This window comes from Hyla sarda, chromosome 12, assembly GCF_029499605.1.
Source record: "Hyla sarda isolate aHylSar1 chromosome 12, aHylSar1.hap1, whole genome shotgun sequence".
In the NCBI taxonomy this organism is placed as follows: Eukaryota; Metazoa; Chordata; class Amphibia; order Anura; family Hylidae; genus Hyla; species Hyla sarda.
The window spans coordinates 1,861,323-1,878,112 of record NC_079200.1 but is presented as its reverse complement, the minus strand read 5'-3'; the positions used below and the strand labels follow the sequence as shown (position 1 = coordinate 1,878,112).

The window sequence follows — 16,790 nt, the reverse complement described above, 5'->3', positions numbered from 1 at the left end:
TTGTACCGTATCCTCTGTATAACACGTTTTTTGTAGCGTATCCTCTGTATAACACGTTTTTTGTACCTTTTCCTCTGTATAACACATTTTTTGTACCGTATCCTCTGTATAACACGATTTTTGTACCGTATCCTCTGTATAACACGTTTTTTGTACCGTATCCTCTGTATAACACGATTTTTGTACCGTATCCTCTGTATAACACGTTTTTTGTACCGTATCCTCTGTATAACACGTTTTTTGTACCGTATCCTCTGTATAACACGCTTTTGTACCGTATCCTCTGTATAACACGATTTTGTACCGTATCCTCTGTATAACACGATTTTGTACCGTATCCTCTGTATAACACGTTTTTTGTACCGTATCCTCTGTATAACACGATTTTGTACCGTATCCTCTGTATAACACGTTTTTTGTACCGTATCCTCTGTATAACACGATTTTGTACCGTATCCTCTGTATAACACGTTTTTTGTACCGTATCCTCTGTATAACACGATTTTTGTACCGTATCCTCTGTATAACACGATTTTTGTACCGTATCCTCTGTATAACACGATTTTGTACCGTATCCTCTGTATAACACGATTTTTTGTACCGTGCTCCTTCATATCATCTTCTTCTGGGATTGGGAAGTAGCTGCGGCTTCTCATTGGCTCCAGAATCACTAAAGGGAAAATAATGAAGCCAATGAGAAGGGAGGAGGTCGGAGTCTTTATCTCAGAGGAGAAGAAGAGATCACAGAGGAGTCTCCTCATCCCCAGCACTGAGGCTGCGGTGAATCCGGTGACTCTTGCCCCAGTGTCCTAAATTTCACCTTCTGCTCCTGGACCGTATTGTCTTCTAGAAGAATCTGCATGAAGATGATGTCCTGCACCGAGCTGATCACCATGTGTCTACTGTCCGCCAAACAATTCCCCAAGGAGAAACCCGCCAGAGCCCCCCTGCAGCCCAGCACCGACCAGGACCTGTCTATATTCCGGGATGTAAGGGTCATCATACGTGTCTGTGTGTGCGCTACTTACCAACCAGGGGGCCTCCAGCTGTTGCAGAACTACAACTCCCAGCATGCCCGGACAGCCTTTGGCTGTCCGGGCATGCTGGGAGTTGTAGTTCTGCAATATGAACACTGCTATGGCAGAAGAAACTGCAACATTGTAACAATTTGTATTTTATTATTATTATTAATAATAATAATTATTATTATTGTTATTATTGTTGTTATCATTATTATTTATTTTTATCAGTATTATTATTACTATTAATTACTATTATTTTATTATTATTGTTATTATTATGTATTATTATTATTATCAGTATTATTATTACTATTAATTACTATTATTTTATTATTATTATTGTTATTATTATGTATTATTATTATTATTATCAGTATTATTATTACTATTAATTACTATTATTTTATTATTATTATTATTATTATTGTTATTATTATTGCTGTTATGATTATGTATTATTATTATTATTAACAGTATTATTATTACTATTAATTACTATTATTTTATTATTATTGTTATTATTATTGCTGTTATGATTATGTATTATTATTATTATTAACAGTATTATTATTACTATTAATTACTATTATTTTATTATTATTATTGTTATTATTATTGCTGTTATGATTATGTATTATTATTATTATCAGTATTATTATGACTATTAATTACTATTATTTTATTATTATTATTATTGTTATTATTATTGCTGTTATGATTATGTATTATTATTAGCAGTATTATTATGACTATTAATTATTATTATTTTATTATTGTTATTATTATTGCGGTTATGATTACTAAGTTGTAACATTGTTGCAGTTAGGATCTGCTATGACTCTGCAGTCCACTGTTTCCTAACTAGGGTGTCTCCAGCTCTCCGGGCATGCTGGGAGTTGTAGTTTTGCAACAGCTGGAGGCACCTTGGTTTGGAAATACTGGACTACAGAGTTGTAGCAGACTCTACAGCTAATAATAAACTGCAACATTGTAACATTTATTATTCTCGTATTATTCTTATTTACTATTATTATTATTATTTATTATTATTATCGTATTATTATTATTATTATTGTATTATTATTATTTATTATTTATAATTATTCTCGTATTATTATTTATTATTCTTGTATTATTATTATTTATTATTATTATTCTCATATTATTAATTTGTATTATTATTATTTACTATTATTATTATTTATTATTATTCTCATATTATTATTATTTACGATTATTATTATTTATTATTATTCTTGTATTATTATTATTATTATTGTATTATTATTATTTATTATTATTCTCATATTATTAATTTGTATTATTATTATTTACTATTATTATTATTTATTATTATTCTTGCATTATTATTATGTATTATTATTATTTATTATTATTCTTGTATTATTATTATTATTATTTATTATTATTTATTATTATTATTATTATTGTATTATTATTTATTATTATTATTCTTGTATTATTATTATTTATTATTCTTGTATTATTATCATCATTATTAGATTATTATTATTAATAGTATTATTTCTAATAAATTCACACAATGTTGCAGTTTATTCTAAACCATAGGATCTGCTATGACTCTGCAGTCCAGTGTGTCTCCATCTGTCCGGGCATGCTGGGAGTTGTAGTTCTGCAACAGCTGAAGGCACCCCAGTTGGGAAACACTGGACTACAGAGCGATTACGGTCAATAAAGCTCAGAATAAACTGCAACATTGTAATAATATTTGTTTATTTATTATTATTATGTTATTGTTATAAATATGTTATTATTATTTCATTGTTATTATTATTGATGATGATTATTATATTAATTTTATGTTTTAACATTATCATTATTATTATTATTACTAAATTGTTACAATGTTGCAGTTTATTCTAAGCTGTAGGATCTGTAGTCTAGTGTGTCCCCAGCGGTCTGGACATGCTGGGATTTGTGGTTTTGCAACAGCTGGAGGCCCCCTGGTTGGTCATCACTCCATTATAGAGTAGGGCACTGCGGTGGCATTTACTGCGGCGGTGACAATAATCATCCGCCAGGCTTCAGTCACACTTGGTTTGGCAGTGCAGAGGTTAACCCCGTCCAGCTCGCTGCCCCCCCCCCCCCCCCCCCCCCCCGCTTCTATTACTGGCAGATAATTGCCTTCTGCCATTTACAGCTAATTGGGAAACCTGCGCCAGTGTCAGGAAGCATACAGCATCGCCGCGCACATCTCACATACACAATATATAAATATACGTCTCATATACATCGAAAATTGTCTCTAAATGAGACAAACAAAATGGTTATCGCTCCTAATTTACATAGCGCCAACATGTGCCGCAGCGCGGAGTATTCGCCTGTATCGTTCCTGAAGCGGCGGTGACGTCCTGATTGATGGCGCCCCCTTACTGGGGTAATCCAGGATTGGGAAAATATATATAATTACTTGCACAAACAGCGCCACTCTTGTCCTCAGGTTGTTTGTGGTATTGCAGCTCGGTTGCATTGAAGTGAATTGAGCTGAGCTGCAGTACCTGACACAACCTGAGGACAGGCGGGGCGCTGTTTTAGGAAGAAAGTAGCTCTGTTTTTCTAATCCTGAACAACCCCCTTAATATTTAATACATGGTAGCTGAGTGTGAGGGTGTTATACCAGTGGTCTTCAACCTGCGGACCTCCAGAGGTTGCAAAACTACAACTCCCAGCATGCCGGACAGCCGTTGTAGTTTTGCAACCTCTGGAGGTCCGCAGGTTGAAGACCACTGTGTTATACGATGGGGTCCTGACTTCTGGAGCTGTGGGGGTCTTATAACTTGATCTTCCATAAATCATAGTTTGGTCGGAGATACTGTCACTGTACATGTTGGAATAAGCCCTGAAAAGTTCTGCTGCAATTAAAATCCACATCAAAAAGCTCTTTATATCTCCGCTTCTTCATCCATCAATGTTAAAGGGGAACTCCAGAGGCAAAAATAAATGTTTTCAAATTAACTGGTGACATTTGTATCAGCTGCTGTATGCCCTGGAGGAGTCATGTAGTCTTTACATTTGTATCAGCTGCTGTATGCCCTGGAGGAGTCATGTAGTCTTTACATTTGTATCAGCTGCTGTATGTCCTGGAGGAGTCATGTAGTCTTTACATTTGTATCAGCTGCTGTATGTCCTGGAGGAGTCATGTAGTCTTTACATTTGTATCAGCTGCTGTATGTCCTGGAGGAGTCATGTAGTCTTTACATTTGTGTCAGCTGCTGTATGTCCTGGAGGAGTCATGTAGTCTTTACATTTGTATCAGCTGCTGTATGTCCTGGAGGAGTCATGTAGTCTTTACATTTGTGTCAGCTGCTGTATGCACTAGAGGAGTCATGTAGTCTTTACATTTGTATCAGCTGCTGTATGTCCTGGAGCAGTCATGTATTCTTTACATTTGTATCAGCTGCTGTATGCCCTGGAGGAGTCATGTAGTCTTTACATTTGTATCAGCTGCTGTATGTCCTGGAGGAGTCATGTAGTCTTTACATTTGTATCAGCTGCTGTATGTCCTGGAGGAGTCATGTAGTCTTTACATTTGTATCAGCTGCTGTATGTCCTGGAGGAGTTATGTAGTCTTTACATTTGTATCAGCTGCTGTATGTCCTGGAGGAGTCATGTAGTCTTTACATTTGTATCAGCTGCTGTATGTCCTGGAGGAGTCATGTATTCTTTACATTTGTATCAGCTGCTGTATGCCCTGGAGGAGTCATGTAGTCTTTACATTTGTATCAGCTGCTGTATGCCCTGGAGGAGTCATGTAGTCTTTACATTTGTATCAGCTGCTGTATGCCCTGGAGGAGTCATGTAGTCTTTACATTTGTATCAGCTGCTGTATGCCCTGGAGGAGTCATGTAGTCTTTACATTTGTATCAGCTGCTGTATGTCCTGGAGGAGTCATGTAGTTTTCAAGTACTTATCAACTGCTGTATGTCCTGGAGGAATTCACGTAGTCAGTCCATCCAGTAGTTATGAGCTGCTGTATGCTCTGGAGGAAGGCATGTAGTTTTTTCAGTACTTATCAGCTGCTGTTTCTCCTGGAGGAAGTCATGTAGTCTTTCCAAATCACTATAATAAAAAATTTAAATAAATAATAAAAAAAAAACTTAGGCTTCCAGTACTTATTAGCTTCTTTATGTGCTGGAGGAGTCATGTAGTCTTTTTAGTACTTATCAACTGCTGTATATCCTGGAGAAAGTCATGTAGTATTTATAGTAGTTATGAGGAAGTTGTGTAGTTCTTTCCAGTCTGACCACAGTGCTCTCTGCTGCCACCTCTGTCCATGTCAGGAACTGTCCAGAGCAGGAGAGCTTTTCTATGGGGATTTGCTTCTACTCTGGACAGTTCCTAAAACAGACATAGGTGGCAGCAGAGAGCACTGTGGTCAAAATGGAAAGAACACACAAATGGCAGGAAAGCAAGGGATCCCCCTGTATGATGGGAGGCCCTAATAGGGTGTATGGTCGCTGGGGGGGGGGGGGTCCTTACGATGCTGCCCCCTCTAGGTACTTTATATTCTCCCTCCTTTTACTCCTCTACTTATTATGAAGCCGGAGTTCTTCCGCTTCCCAGAGGCTTTATGGATTCTGCATTTCGAGCTCTGAAGACGCTAAAAACTATTTGTTTAACTTTTTTTTGTTCTGCCGCCTCCGGGGGGAATAAACTCCAAACAAAGCGTTTTCCCAGCAGACGAACGCATCGCAAAATGGAGTCATCCATTATTCATTACTCCATTTCTTCACTTTTCTGACTGTATATAAACCTCACATAAAAGTCATTAAATACACGTTCACTCGTGCGAGAAGGAACGCTCGGTGCGAACATTGTGCTGGTTCACAAAAAGGTGAAAAGAAAAACTCCCGGCACTCACGATTTCTTAAAGAATATTTTTGTGTCAATTCACACATCAAGGATATTCACCTTGGCGGCACACAGGAGGCGTTTCGGCAACAGCCGTTGAAAACGGCTGTTGCCGAAACGCCTCCTGTGTGTCGCTAAGGTGAATATCCTTGATGTTGTGAATTAACTCAAAAAACAGTGCCGAGAGTTTTTTTTTTACCATATTGTGGATTGCCTTCATCTACGAGCACCACGTGGATACGAGTGCCGAGTATATTGTGCCGATTTAGGCTAAGATCACATTGACGTTGTCTTCCATCTCGTTCAGGGTCTCTTTGGCTTTTTTTTCTTGAGCAGAATGGACCCTGAAACGAGTCGGAACACAACTGACACTGCCGGGTCCGTCGGGGATCGGGTAGTTTAGCGTAGGAAAAAAAATTGTGCCGACGGAACTCCTAATAGCCCCAACAGCAATGTGAACAAGGCCATTGACTCACTAAAAAGTTGCGTTATACCGTACGGGCATCTGTAGGAATTACAAGGTTTGGGGCAGAATAGACCATAAATACACATTCACTCATTGTCCTGGAGCACTCAATGCACCTCCACCCTAAAGGGTGGACGTACCTGGGCACCGACTGACAGCGGGGGTCCTAAGAGAATCTCAAGGATAGGCAAGATAGTTTTGTGGGTGGACGGATGCCCAGTATGGCAGAGGGTGGTGGCAGGATGGAAGAGAAATGGGGACACAAGTGTTGGGCTACGTTCCTGCACCGGGACTTCCTAGCCCACTTGCCAATAGCAGTCATGGCATCTGGCTCCGTTACGGATGGCTTGGCTCAAGAGTAGGCAGATGCCATGAAATTGGCAACTGGACTGGGAAGTCCTGGTGCAGGAACATAGCCCAACACTTGTGTGCCCATTTGTCTTCGCTGTTTGGCAATCTCAATGTTAGGCAAGTGGGCTGGGAAGTCCTAGTACTAGAAACTTTGGTCTCTATGTGGCAGAAATTTGGCAAATATTATTTAAATCTTCCCATAATGTCAATATACAGTATATACCCTGGAGGTGTGGGCTTGGTGGACAGTATAAAGCTGGTACGGACACAATGGAGATGGCATTAGGCTGAGGACAGGGTCATGTTTTTGTGTAGTGAGTTGGTATTAGACTCAGTAGACATCTTCAGTGGTGTTTTTTTTTTGCAATTGACCCCTTTTTTTCTCTTTTCAGATATTCCGGAGAGCAGACAAAAATGGTGAGTAATACCGTATATATAGGGCACTGGATATTATTAGTCACCGTGTTTCCATGATGGCTCATTTGTACCATGTGGCAATATCAGACGTGTCCTGTTAAATCTGACAAAGAAGTGAGACACTCATTCCTATGGGCACACAACTATTTCTATGGAAAAAGGGCCAAAAACATGTTGGGCTCATGGTGGCCTTGGGCCGTGCGTGTTGTTTTGTGCTTCATGTTTTCTTCAGTCTTGGTGAATAAGACAACACTTACAGCCCCTGGTAATGGAAAGCACACACATAGAGGGCGGTCAGTCATCAAATTCACAAAACTGATATGGCACAAAACAATTCTTTAAAGGGGAACTCTGGTACTCCCTGGCCCTCCTCATGCACGGAGTGGTGTCGAACGCCGCATCTGCCCCCTCCATGCATCTCTCTGGGAGACACAGATACTGTGCTCATGTATCCCTGGAGGACAGATCACACAGGCTGCAGATAAGTGTTACGCCGAGCGCTCCGGGTCCCCGCTCCTCCCCGGAGCGCTCGCTACACTCTCGCTCCCGCAGCGCCCCGGTCAGATCCACTGACCGGGTGCGCTGCGATACCGCCTCCAGCCGGGATGCGATTCGCGATGCGGGTGGCGCCCGCTCGCGATGCGCACCCCGGCTCCCGTACCTGACTCGCTCTCCGTCGGTCCTGTCCCGGCGCGCGCGGCCCCGCTCCCTAGGGCGCGCGCGCGCCGGGTCTCTGCGATTTAAAGGGCCACTGCGCCGCTGATTGGCGCAGTGGTTCTAATCTGTGTGTTCACCTGTGCACTTCCCTATGTATACCTCACTTCCCCTGCACTCCCTCGCCGGATCTTGTTGCCATTGTGCCAGTGAAAGCGTTTCCTTGTGTGTTCCTAGCCTGTGTTCCAGACCTCCTGCCGTTGCCCCTGACTACGATCCTTGCTGCCTGCCCCGACCTTCTGCTACGTCCGACCTTGCTTCTGTCTACTCCCTTGTACCGCGCCTATCTTCAGCAGTCAGAGAGGTTGAGCCGTTGCTAGTGGATACGACCTGGTCACTACCGCCGCAGCAAGACCATCCCGCTTTGCGGCGGGCTCTGGTGAACACCAGTAGTGACTTAGAACCGGTCCACTAGCACGGTCCACGCCAATCCCTCTCTGGCACAGAGGATCCACCTCCTGCCAGCCGGCATCGTGACAGTAGATCCGGCCATGGATCCCGCTGAAGTTCCTCTGCCAGTTGTCGCCGACCTCACCACGGTGGTCGCCCAGCAGTCACAACAGATAGCGCAACAAGGCCACCAGCTGTCTCAACTGACCGTGATGCTACAGCAGCTACTACCACAGCTTCAGCAATCATCTCCTCCGCCAGCTCCTGCACCTCCTCCGCAGCGAGTGGCCGCCTCAGGCCTACGACTATCCTTGCCGGATAAATTTGATGGGGACTCTAAGTTTTGCCGTGGCTTTCTTTCACAATGTTCCCTGCACTTGGAGATGATGTCGGACCAGTTTCCTACTGAAAGGTCTAAGGTGGCTTTCGTGGTCAGCCTTCTGTCTGGAAAAGCCCTGTCATGGGCCACACCGCTCTGGGACCGCAATGACCCCGTCACTGCCTCTGTACACTCCTTCTTCTTGGAAATATGAAGTGTCTTTGAGGAACCTGCCCGAGCCTCTTCTGCTGAGACTGCCCTGTTGAACCTGGTCCAGGGTAATTCTTCCGTTGGCGAGTACGCCGTGCAATTCCGTACTCTTGCTTCCGAATTATCCTGGAATAACGAGGCCCTCTGCGCGACCTTTAAAAAAGGCCTATCCAGCAACATTAAAGATGTGCTGGCCGCACGAGAAATTCCTGCTAACCTACATGAACTCATTCATCTAGCCACTCGCATTGACATGCGTTTTTCCGAAAGGCGTCAGGAGCTCCGCCAGGATATGGACTTTGTTCACACGAGGCATTTTTTCTCCCCGGCTCCTCTCTCCTCTGGTCCTCTGCAATCCGTTCCTGTGTCTCCCGCCGTGGAGGCTATGCAAGTTGACCGGTCTCGCCTGACACCTCAAGAGAGGACACGACGCCGCATGGAGAATCTCTGCCTGTACTGTGCCGGTACCAAACACTTCCTGAAGGATTGTCCTATCCGTCCTCCCCGCCTGGAAAGACGTACGCTGACTCCGCACAAAGGTGAGACAGTCCTTGATGTCAACTCTGCTTCTCCACGTCTTACTGTGCCTGTGCGGATATCTGCCTCCACCTTCTCCTTCTCTACTATGGCCTTCTTGGATTCCGGATCTGCAGGAAACTTTATTTTGGCCTCTCTCATCAACAGGTTCAACATCCCAGTGACCAGTCTCGCCAGACCTCTCTACATCAACTGCGTTAACAATGAAAGATTGGACTGTGCCGTGCGTTACCGCACGGAACCCCTCCTAATGTGCATCGGACCTCATCACGAAAAAATTGAGTTTTTGGTACTCTCCAATTGCACTTCCGAAATTCTCCTTGGACTACCATGGCTTCAACGCCATTCCCCAACCCTTGATTGGTCCACAGGAGAGATCAAGAGCTGGGGTACCTCTTGTTTCAAAGACTGCCTTAAACCGGTTCCCAATACTCCTTGCCGTGACCCTGTGGTTCCCCCTGTAACCGGTCTCCCTAAGGCCTATATGGACTATGCTGACATATTTTGCAAAAAACAAGCTGAGACCCTACCTCCTCACAGGCCTTATGACTGTCCTATTGACCTCCTCCCGGGCACTACTCCACCCCGGGGCAGAATTTATCCTCTGTCCGCCCCAGAGACTCTTGCTATGTCTGAGTACATCCAGGAAAATTTAAAAAAGGGGTTTATCCGCAAATCCTCCTCTCCTGCCGGAGCTGGATTTTTCTTTGTGTCCAAAAAAGATGGCTCCCTATGTCCTTGCATTGACTACCGCGGACTTAATAAAATCACGGTGAAGAACCGCTACCCCCTACCTCTTATCTCTGAACTCTTTGATCGCCTCCAAGGTGCCCACATCTTTACCAAACTGGACTTAAGAGGTGCTTATAATCTCATCCGCATCAGGGAGGGGGATGAATGGAAAACGGCATTTAACACTAGAGATGGACACTTTGAGTATCTGGTCATGCCCTTTGGCCTGTGCAACGCCCCTGCCGTCTTCCAAGACTTTGTTAATGAAATTTTTCGTGATCTCTTATATTCCTGTGTTGTTGTGTATCTGGACGATATTCTGATTTTTTCTGCCAACCTAGAAGAACACCGCCAGCATGTCCGCATGGTTCTTCAGAGACTTCGTGACAATCAACTTTATGCCAAAATGGAGAAATGTCTGTTTGAATGTCAATCTCTTCCTTTCCTAGGATACTTGGTCTCTGGCCAGGGACTACAAATGGATCCAGACAAACTCTCTGCCGTCTTAGATTGGCCACGCCCCTCCGGACTCCGTGCTATCCAACGTTTTTTGGGGTTCGCCAATTATTACAGACAATTTATTCCACATTTTTCCACCATTGTGGCTCCTATCGTGGCTTTAACCAAGAAGAATGCCAATCCTAAGTCATGGCCTCCTCAAGCGGAAGACGCCTTTAAACGGCTCAAGTCTGCCTTTTCTTCTGCTCCCGTGCTCTCCAGACCTGACCCATCTAAACCCTTCCTATTGGAGGTTGATGCCTCCTCAGTAGGAGCTGGAGCGGTCCTTCTACAAAAAAATTCTTCCGGGCATGCTGTTACTTGTGGTTTTTTTTCTAGGACCTTCTCTCCGGCGGAGAGAAACTACTCCATCGGGGATCGAGAACTACTGGCCATTAAATTGGCACTTGAGGAATGGAGGCATCTGCTGGATCACAAGAATCTCTCCTATCTCCAGTCTGCCCAACGGCTGAATCCTCGCCAGGCCAGGTGGTCTCTGTTCTTTGCCCGGTTTAATTTTGAAATTCACTTTCGCCCTGCCGACAAGAACATTAGGGCCGATGCTCTCTCTCGTTCCTCGGAGGCCTCGGAAGTAGAGCTCTCTCCGCAACACATCATTCCTCCTGACTGCCTGATCTCCACTTCTCCTGCCTCCATCAGGCAGACTCCTCCAGGGAAGACCTTCGTCTCTCCACGCCAACGCCTCGGAATCCTCAAATGGGGTCACTCCTCCCATCTCGCAGGCCATGCGGGCATCAAGAAATCCGTGCAACTCATCTCTCGTTTCTATTGGTGGCCGACTCTGGAGACGGATGTTGTTGATTTTGTGCGGGCCTGCACTGTCTGTGCCCGGGATAAGACTCCTCGCCAGAAGCCTGCTGGTCTCCTTCATCCTCTGCCTGTCCCCGAACAGCCTTGGTCTCTGATTGGTATGGACTTTATTACAGACTTACCCCCATCCCGTGGCAACACTGTTGTTTGGGTGGTCGTTGATCGATTTTCCAAGATGGCACATTTTATTCCCCTTCCTGGTCTTCCTTCTGCGCCTCAGTTGGCAAAACAATTTTTTGTACACATTTTTCGTCTTCACGGGTTGCCCACGCAGATCGTCTCGGATAGAGGCGTCCAATTCGTGTCTAAATTCTGGAGGGCTCTCTGTAAACAACTCAAGATTAAATTGAACTTTTCTTCTGCTTATCATCCTCAATCCAATGGGCAAGTAGAAAGAATTAACCAAGTCCTGGGTGATTATTTACGGCATTTTGTTTCCTCCCGCCAGGATGACTGGGCAGATCTTCTACCATGGGCCGAATTCTCGTACAACTTCAGAGTCTCTGAATCTTCTTCCAAATCCCCATTTTTCGTGGTGTACGGCCGTCACCCTCTTCCCCCCCTCCCTACTCCCTTGCCCTCTGGTTTGCCCGCTGTGGATGAAATAACTCGTGATCTTTCCACCATATGGAAAGAGACCCAAAATTCTATCTTACAGGCTTCATCACGCATGAAGAAGTTTGCTGATAAGAAAAGAAGAGCTCCCCCCATTTTTTCTCCCAGAGACAAGGTATGGCTCTCCGCTAAATATGTCCGCTTCCGTGTTCCCAGCTACAAATTGGGACCACGCTATCTTGGTCCTTTCAAAATTTTGTGCCAGATTAATCCTGTCTCTTATAAACTTCTTCTCCCTCCTTCTCTTCGTATTCCTAATGCCTTTCACGTTTCTCTTCTTAAACCACTCATCATCAACCGTTTCTCTCCTAAACTTATCTCTCCCACTCCTGTCTCCGGTTCTTCGGACATCTTTCCTGTAAAGGAGATACTGGCCTCCAAAAAGGTCAGAGGAAAAACCTTTTTTTTGGTTGACTGGGAGGGCTGTGGCCCTGAAGAGAGATCCTGGGAACCTGAGGACAATATCCTAGATAAAAGTCTGGTCCTCAGGTTCTCAGGCTCCAAGAAGAGGGGGAGACCCAAGGGGGGGGGGTACTGTTACGCCGAGCGCTCCGGGTCCCCGCTCCTCCCCGGAGCGCTCGCTACACTCTCGCTCCCGCAGCGCCCCGGTCAGATCCACTGACCGGGTGCGCTGCGATACCGCCTCCAGCCGGGATGCGATTCGCGATGCGGGTGGCGCCCGCTCGCGATGCGCACCCCGGCTCCCGTACCTGACTCGCTCTCCGTCGGTCCTGTCCCGGCGCGCGCGGCCCCGCTCCCTAGGGCGCGCGCGCGCCGGGTCTCTGCGATTTAAAGGGCCACTGCGCCGCTGATTGGCGCAGTGGTTCTAATCTGTGTGTTCACCTGTGCACTCCCTATGTATACCTCACTTCCCCTGCACTCCCTCGCCGGATCTTGTTGCCATTGTGCCAGTGAAAGCGTTTCCTTGTGTGTTCCTAGCCTGTGTTCCAGACCTCCTGCCGTTGCCCCTGACTACGATCCTTGCTGCCTGCCCCGACCTTCTGCTACGTCCGACCTTGCTTCTGTCTACTCCCTTGTACCGCGCCTATCTTCAGCAGTCAGAGAGGTTGAGCCGTTGCTAGTAGATACGACCTGGTCACTACCGCCGCAGCAAGACCATCCCGCTTTGCGGCGGGCTCTGGTGAACACCAGTAGTGACTTAGAACCGGTCCACTAGCACGGTCCACGCCAATCCCTCTCTGGCACAGAGGATCCACCTCCTGCCAGCCGGCATCGTGACAATAAGGAGGAGAGCAGATACAAGGTAGTCTACAGAGAAAATCATATAGGATGTGTACAGGTATAGAGAGGAGAGCAGATACAAGGCAGTCTATAGGGGGAATCAAATAGGATGTGTACAGGTGTAGAGAGGAGAGCAGATACAAGGCAGTCTACAGGGAGAATCATATAGGATGTGTACAGGTATAGAGAGGAGAGGAGATACAAGGCAGTCTGCAGGGAGAATCATATAGGATGTGTACAAGTATAGAGAAGAGAGTAGATACAAGGCAGTCTGCAGAGAAAATCATATAGGATGTGTACAGGTATAGAGAGGAGAGCAGATACAAGGCAGTCTACAGGGAGAATCATATAGGATGTGTACAGGTATAGAGAGGAGAGCAGATACAAGGCAGTCTATAGGGGGAATCAAATAGGATGTGTACAGGTATAGAGAGGAGAGCAGATACAAGGCAGTCTACAGAGGGAATCATATAGGATGTGTACAGGTATAGAGAGGAGAGCAGATACAAGGCAGTTTGCAGGGAGAATCATATAGGATGTGTACAGGCATATAGAGGAGAGCAGATACAAGTGTGGTAGCCCTTGGGGGGTGTTGGTAGTGGGGGTATTGTTTCGGTAAATGAGGGGTTAATGTTAACCCTGTAGTTCGTGATGCCAGGCTGAGGGCTAGTATGCTGAGGTAATTCTCCGTCCTATCGCCGCCCTTCCCAGTAACGATAGGTGCATAAGAATAAAGACTGAAGGTCCACAAGGTAGTTGAATTTGAACTTGCATACACTTTACTTAATGGCTTGCGGTACATCCACAGAGTAGTAACAGTCTCGATCAAACAGTCTCCATATACCTCAATGACTGACAGATGTTGCGGACCTTGACTTTAGACAATACTCTCTGAATTCAGGGTACATTGCAAAGATCCGTCCGGATTTAGGGGATAGATAAGGTCCGGTGGTCTTGCAGAGTGTTTAGGGATTGATACACTCACAATTTTGAATAAAACAGCCGTCGCCGTAAGGCTAAGGCCTAGACTCACTGATGACAGCAGCACAGATCCTTTCTCGTCAACAGCCAGGAACCAAGAGAGAGATTAAGGGCCGCCGCGCCCTTATATGGGCAGGGACGGGGCCGTTTTGATTGGTCCAGCCATCTGTCACTCACCGTCACAATGGAAATGAGTGCATTACGTCACAAGGACCTCCAAAGGTCCTCAAGCAGAAATACCATAGAGTTCATTTGATCACGTGACCCGCAGGTCCTGCTACGCTTCTCACAGGTAATTCAATATTTATATACATTTTATACAATTAAACTTCCACAAATGAGGAGCATATGATTAGAACAATGACTATAGGGGTGAGAGGTGACTAGGGGTGGACTATACAAAAGGACCCCGACGTCCTAGGGACTCTGGCTATGGGGACCCATAAACAAAGGTACCGGATAGGATTCGGTACCGGGACACCACAAACCCCCTTACTTAAGATAAGTCGACCTCGACGCCTGTCCCCTAAGACTAGGACTAGAACAAGATGATCTATAACTTTGCTATACATCCTAAGTAAACATTAAACACATTTACATTCTCTGATACTCCTACTAGTATCTGGACTAGACAATAGAAATCCATCTAGACATTGGTGCTATCTAGACATGAATGCTGTCTAGACATTAACGAAGCTATCTATCCTTTAGTTTCTAGCTTCTTAGACATTTTCATTAAGCTTACTAAACATTATAAGCTTACTAGACAATTAGGCAGCTATCTGACATATAGTTGCTAGCTCCTAAGATGCTTTTATTAGCTCTCTACACATTCTTGGAGGCTAATCTGACATTAATATAACTCTCTTTACATGAGACTATCTAGACATTAGTTCAGCTCTATATACCTTTAGTGTCAAGCTGACTAGACAATTTTATTATTATCTCACACATTTCATTTATTTGCCAACAATAAGTTACCTGTCAGTACACATAAGGTTATACTGGCTAGCCGGAAGCTAGGTCACAGTAAGGTTGGCTGCTAGGGTCTATCGGCTACACGCTACGTACCCCTAGAGCATTTTCAAAACAACCTAACTAGGTTATTCCTAGAATTACGTGTTTAATTCTGTATTAGCAAGAGCACCTACTGGCCAGGCAGAGCATCTCTCACACGCAATGAAAGAGAAGAAGAAGTGTACCTAACAGTGGCAGGAATTGGGTATCAATATGCTACAATTCCTAAGTGTTTTCTTGATGTATGTACTAGAGAAACTTGAGGTAGTACATTTAAGTTAGTAATCTATGGTACTATGTTTGCAAGTACTATTTTAAGGGGAATCCTCCCTATTATTTTTATTGAGACAGGTGCTAGCGATGGGCGACAGCAATAATACTACCCACGGAGAAGCCGGGGTGTCACCTGTTGAGTTATCTACTAAACACCTTTAGCATTTTATACATTTGTATGTACAAGAATTATTTATGTTTTTAGTGTTGAGTGTACACGTGCAGTACGTCGATATTTTCTGTGTACAGCTCTACCTTACTTTTTATGTACATAGACATTAGACCATTTTTATATGTACAAACCTTTACTTATTTTTTTATGTACACAGACACGAGGATACCTTCCTGTGTACAAGAATTATATACATATTTACTATACAGACTCACACAATTATCAACACTCCAACATGGTTCAGGCGCATTGACCTGATAAGTGCAACATTTAGCATAAGAGTTCTTATGAAGCTGCTGGTATACACATAAAATAGACGTGTAAGGATCAGCAGTCCACCTACACTAGGAGTCCATGGAAGGGGAAATATACAAGGTGGCGTGTAAGGATCAGCAGTCCACCTACACTAAGAGTTCAATTAAAGAGAAAGGTAAACACGGCCTTGACCACAACTCAGCCGGGTACAGTCCTTAATGAATCTCCTACAGGCTAGGAGTCTCTTGACTTAATAGTCAGGCACAAGCTTAATGGTTACGTTGCTGAACTTTGAACATGAACAATCTCAGCACAGTCCTGCTAGGCACAATTCTTGAACTTGGTTGCTGTAAAACAAAATGGTTAACACAAGAAATAATCTGACATTACTTTAGAGTCTCTTTAGAGAATTTTCTTCTTCACTCTTCTAGTGCCTCTCTGGATTCCTCTGTATCTGCCAACATCAGGGGCAGGATTAGAATTGACATAGCTATGCCACACCACATTGGTGAGGATGGAGTGGTGAAAGGCAGCTTGAGAAGGGGTTATAGGCTTACTAGCCAGGATCAAAGTGGGGCAATAGGACTTGAGTACCATCTCCAAAGCAGGATGGACCCATGACTCTTTCGTTGGTACCCTGGAAGCAGGCAAACTCTCCATGTCAGAAGAGGGCCTTGCTACATACGTTGGTACCTGTGCAGGAGGCAAACTCTCATTGCTCCAAGAGGGCCTAGGTACGGTCTTTAGTGCCCGCAATTTGGGCTTACTTTCCTGAACTTGAGCAGGACTTGACTCTCAACGATCTGTAGAAAATGAAGAACTTGGCTCTTTGCTGTACATAGAAGATGATGAACT

The 16,790-nt window shown here is 44.5% G+C and overlaps 1 protein-coding gene across 2 annotated transcripts in view; it reads left to right on the top strand.

Annotated features, from left to right (window-relative positions):
- The first annotated feature begins 730 nt into the window (after positions 1 to 730).
- Positions 731 to 16,790, top strand: part of LOC130296987 (N-terminal EF-hand calcium-binding protein 1-like) — a 128,660-nt gene continuing 112,600 nt past the window's right edge. The window contains exons 1-2 of one of the 2 annotated variants that reach the window (XM_056549113.1): positions 731 to 989; positions 7,125 to 7,149. In XM_056549113.1, the coding sequence (XP_056405088.1) occupies positions 861 to 989; positions 7,125 to 7,149 (154 nt within the window). In that variant the 5' untranslated portion in view covers positions 731 to 860. The remainder of the gene's footprint in view (positions 990 to 7,124; positions 7,150 to 16,790) is intronic. The other variant, XM_056549114.1, reaches the window with a different exon arrangement.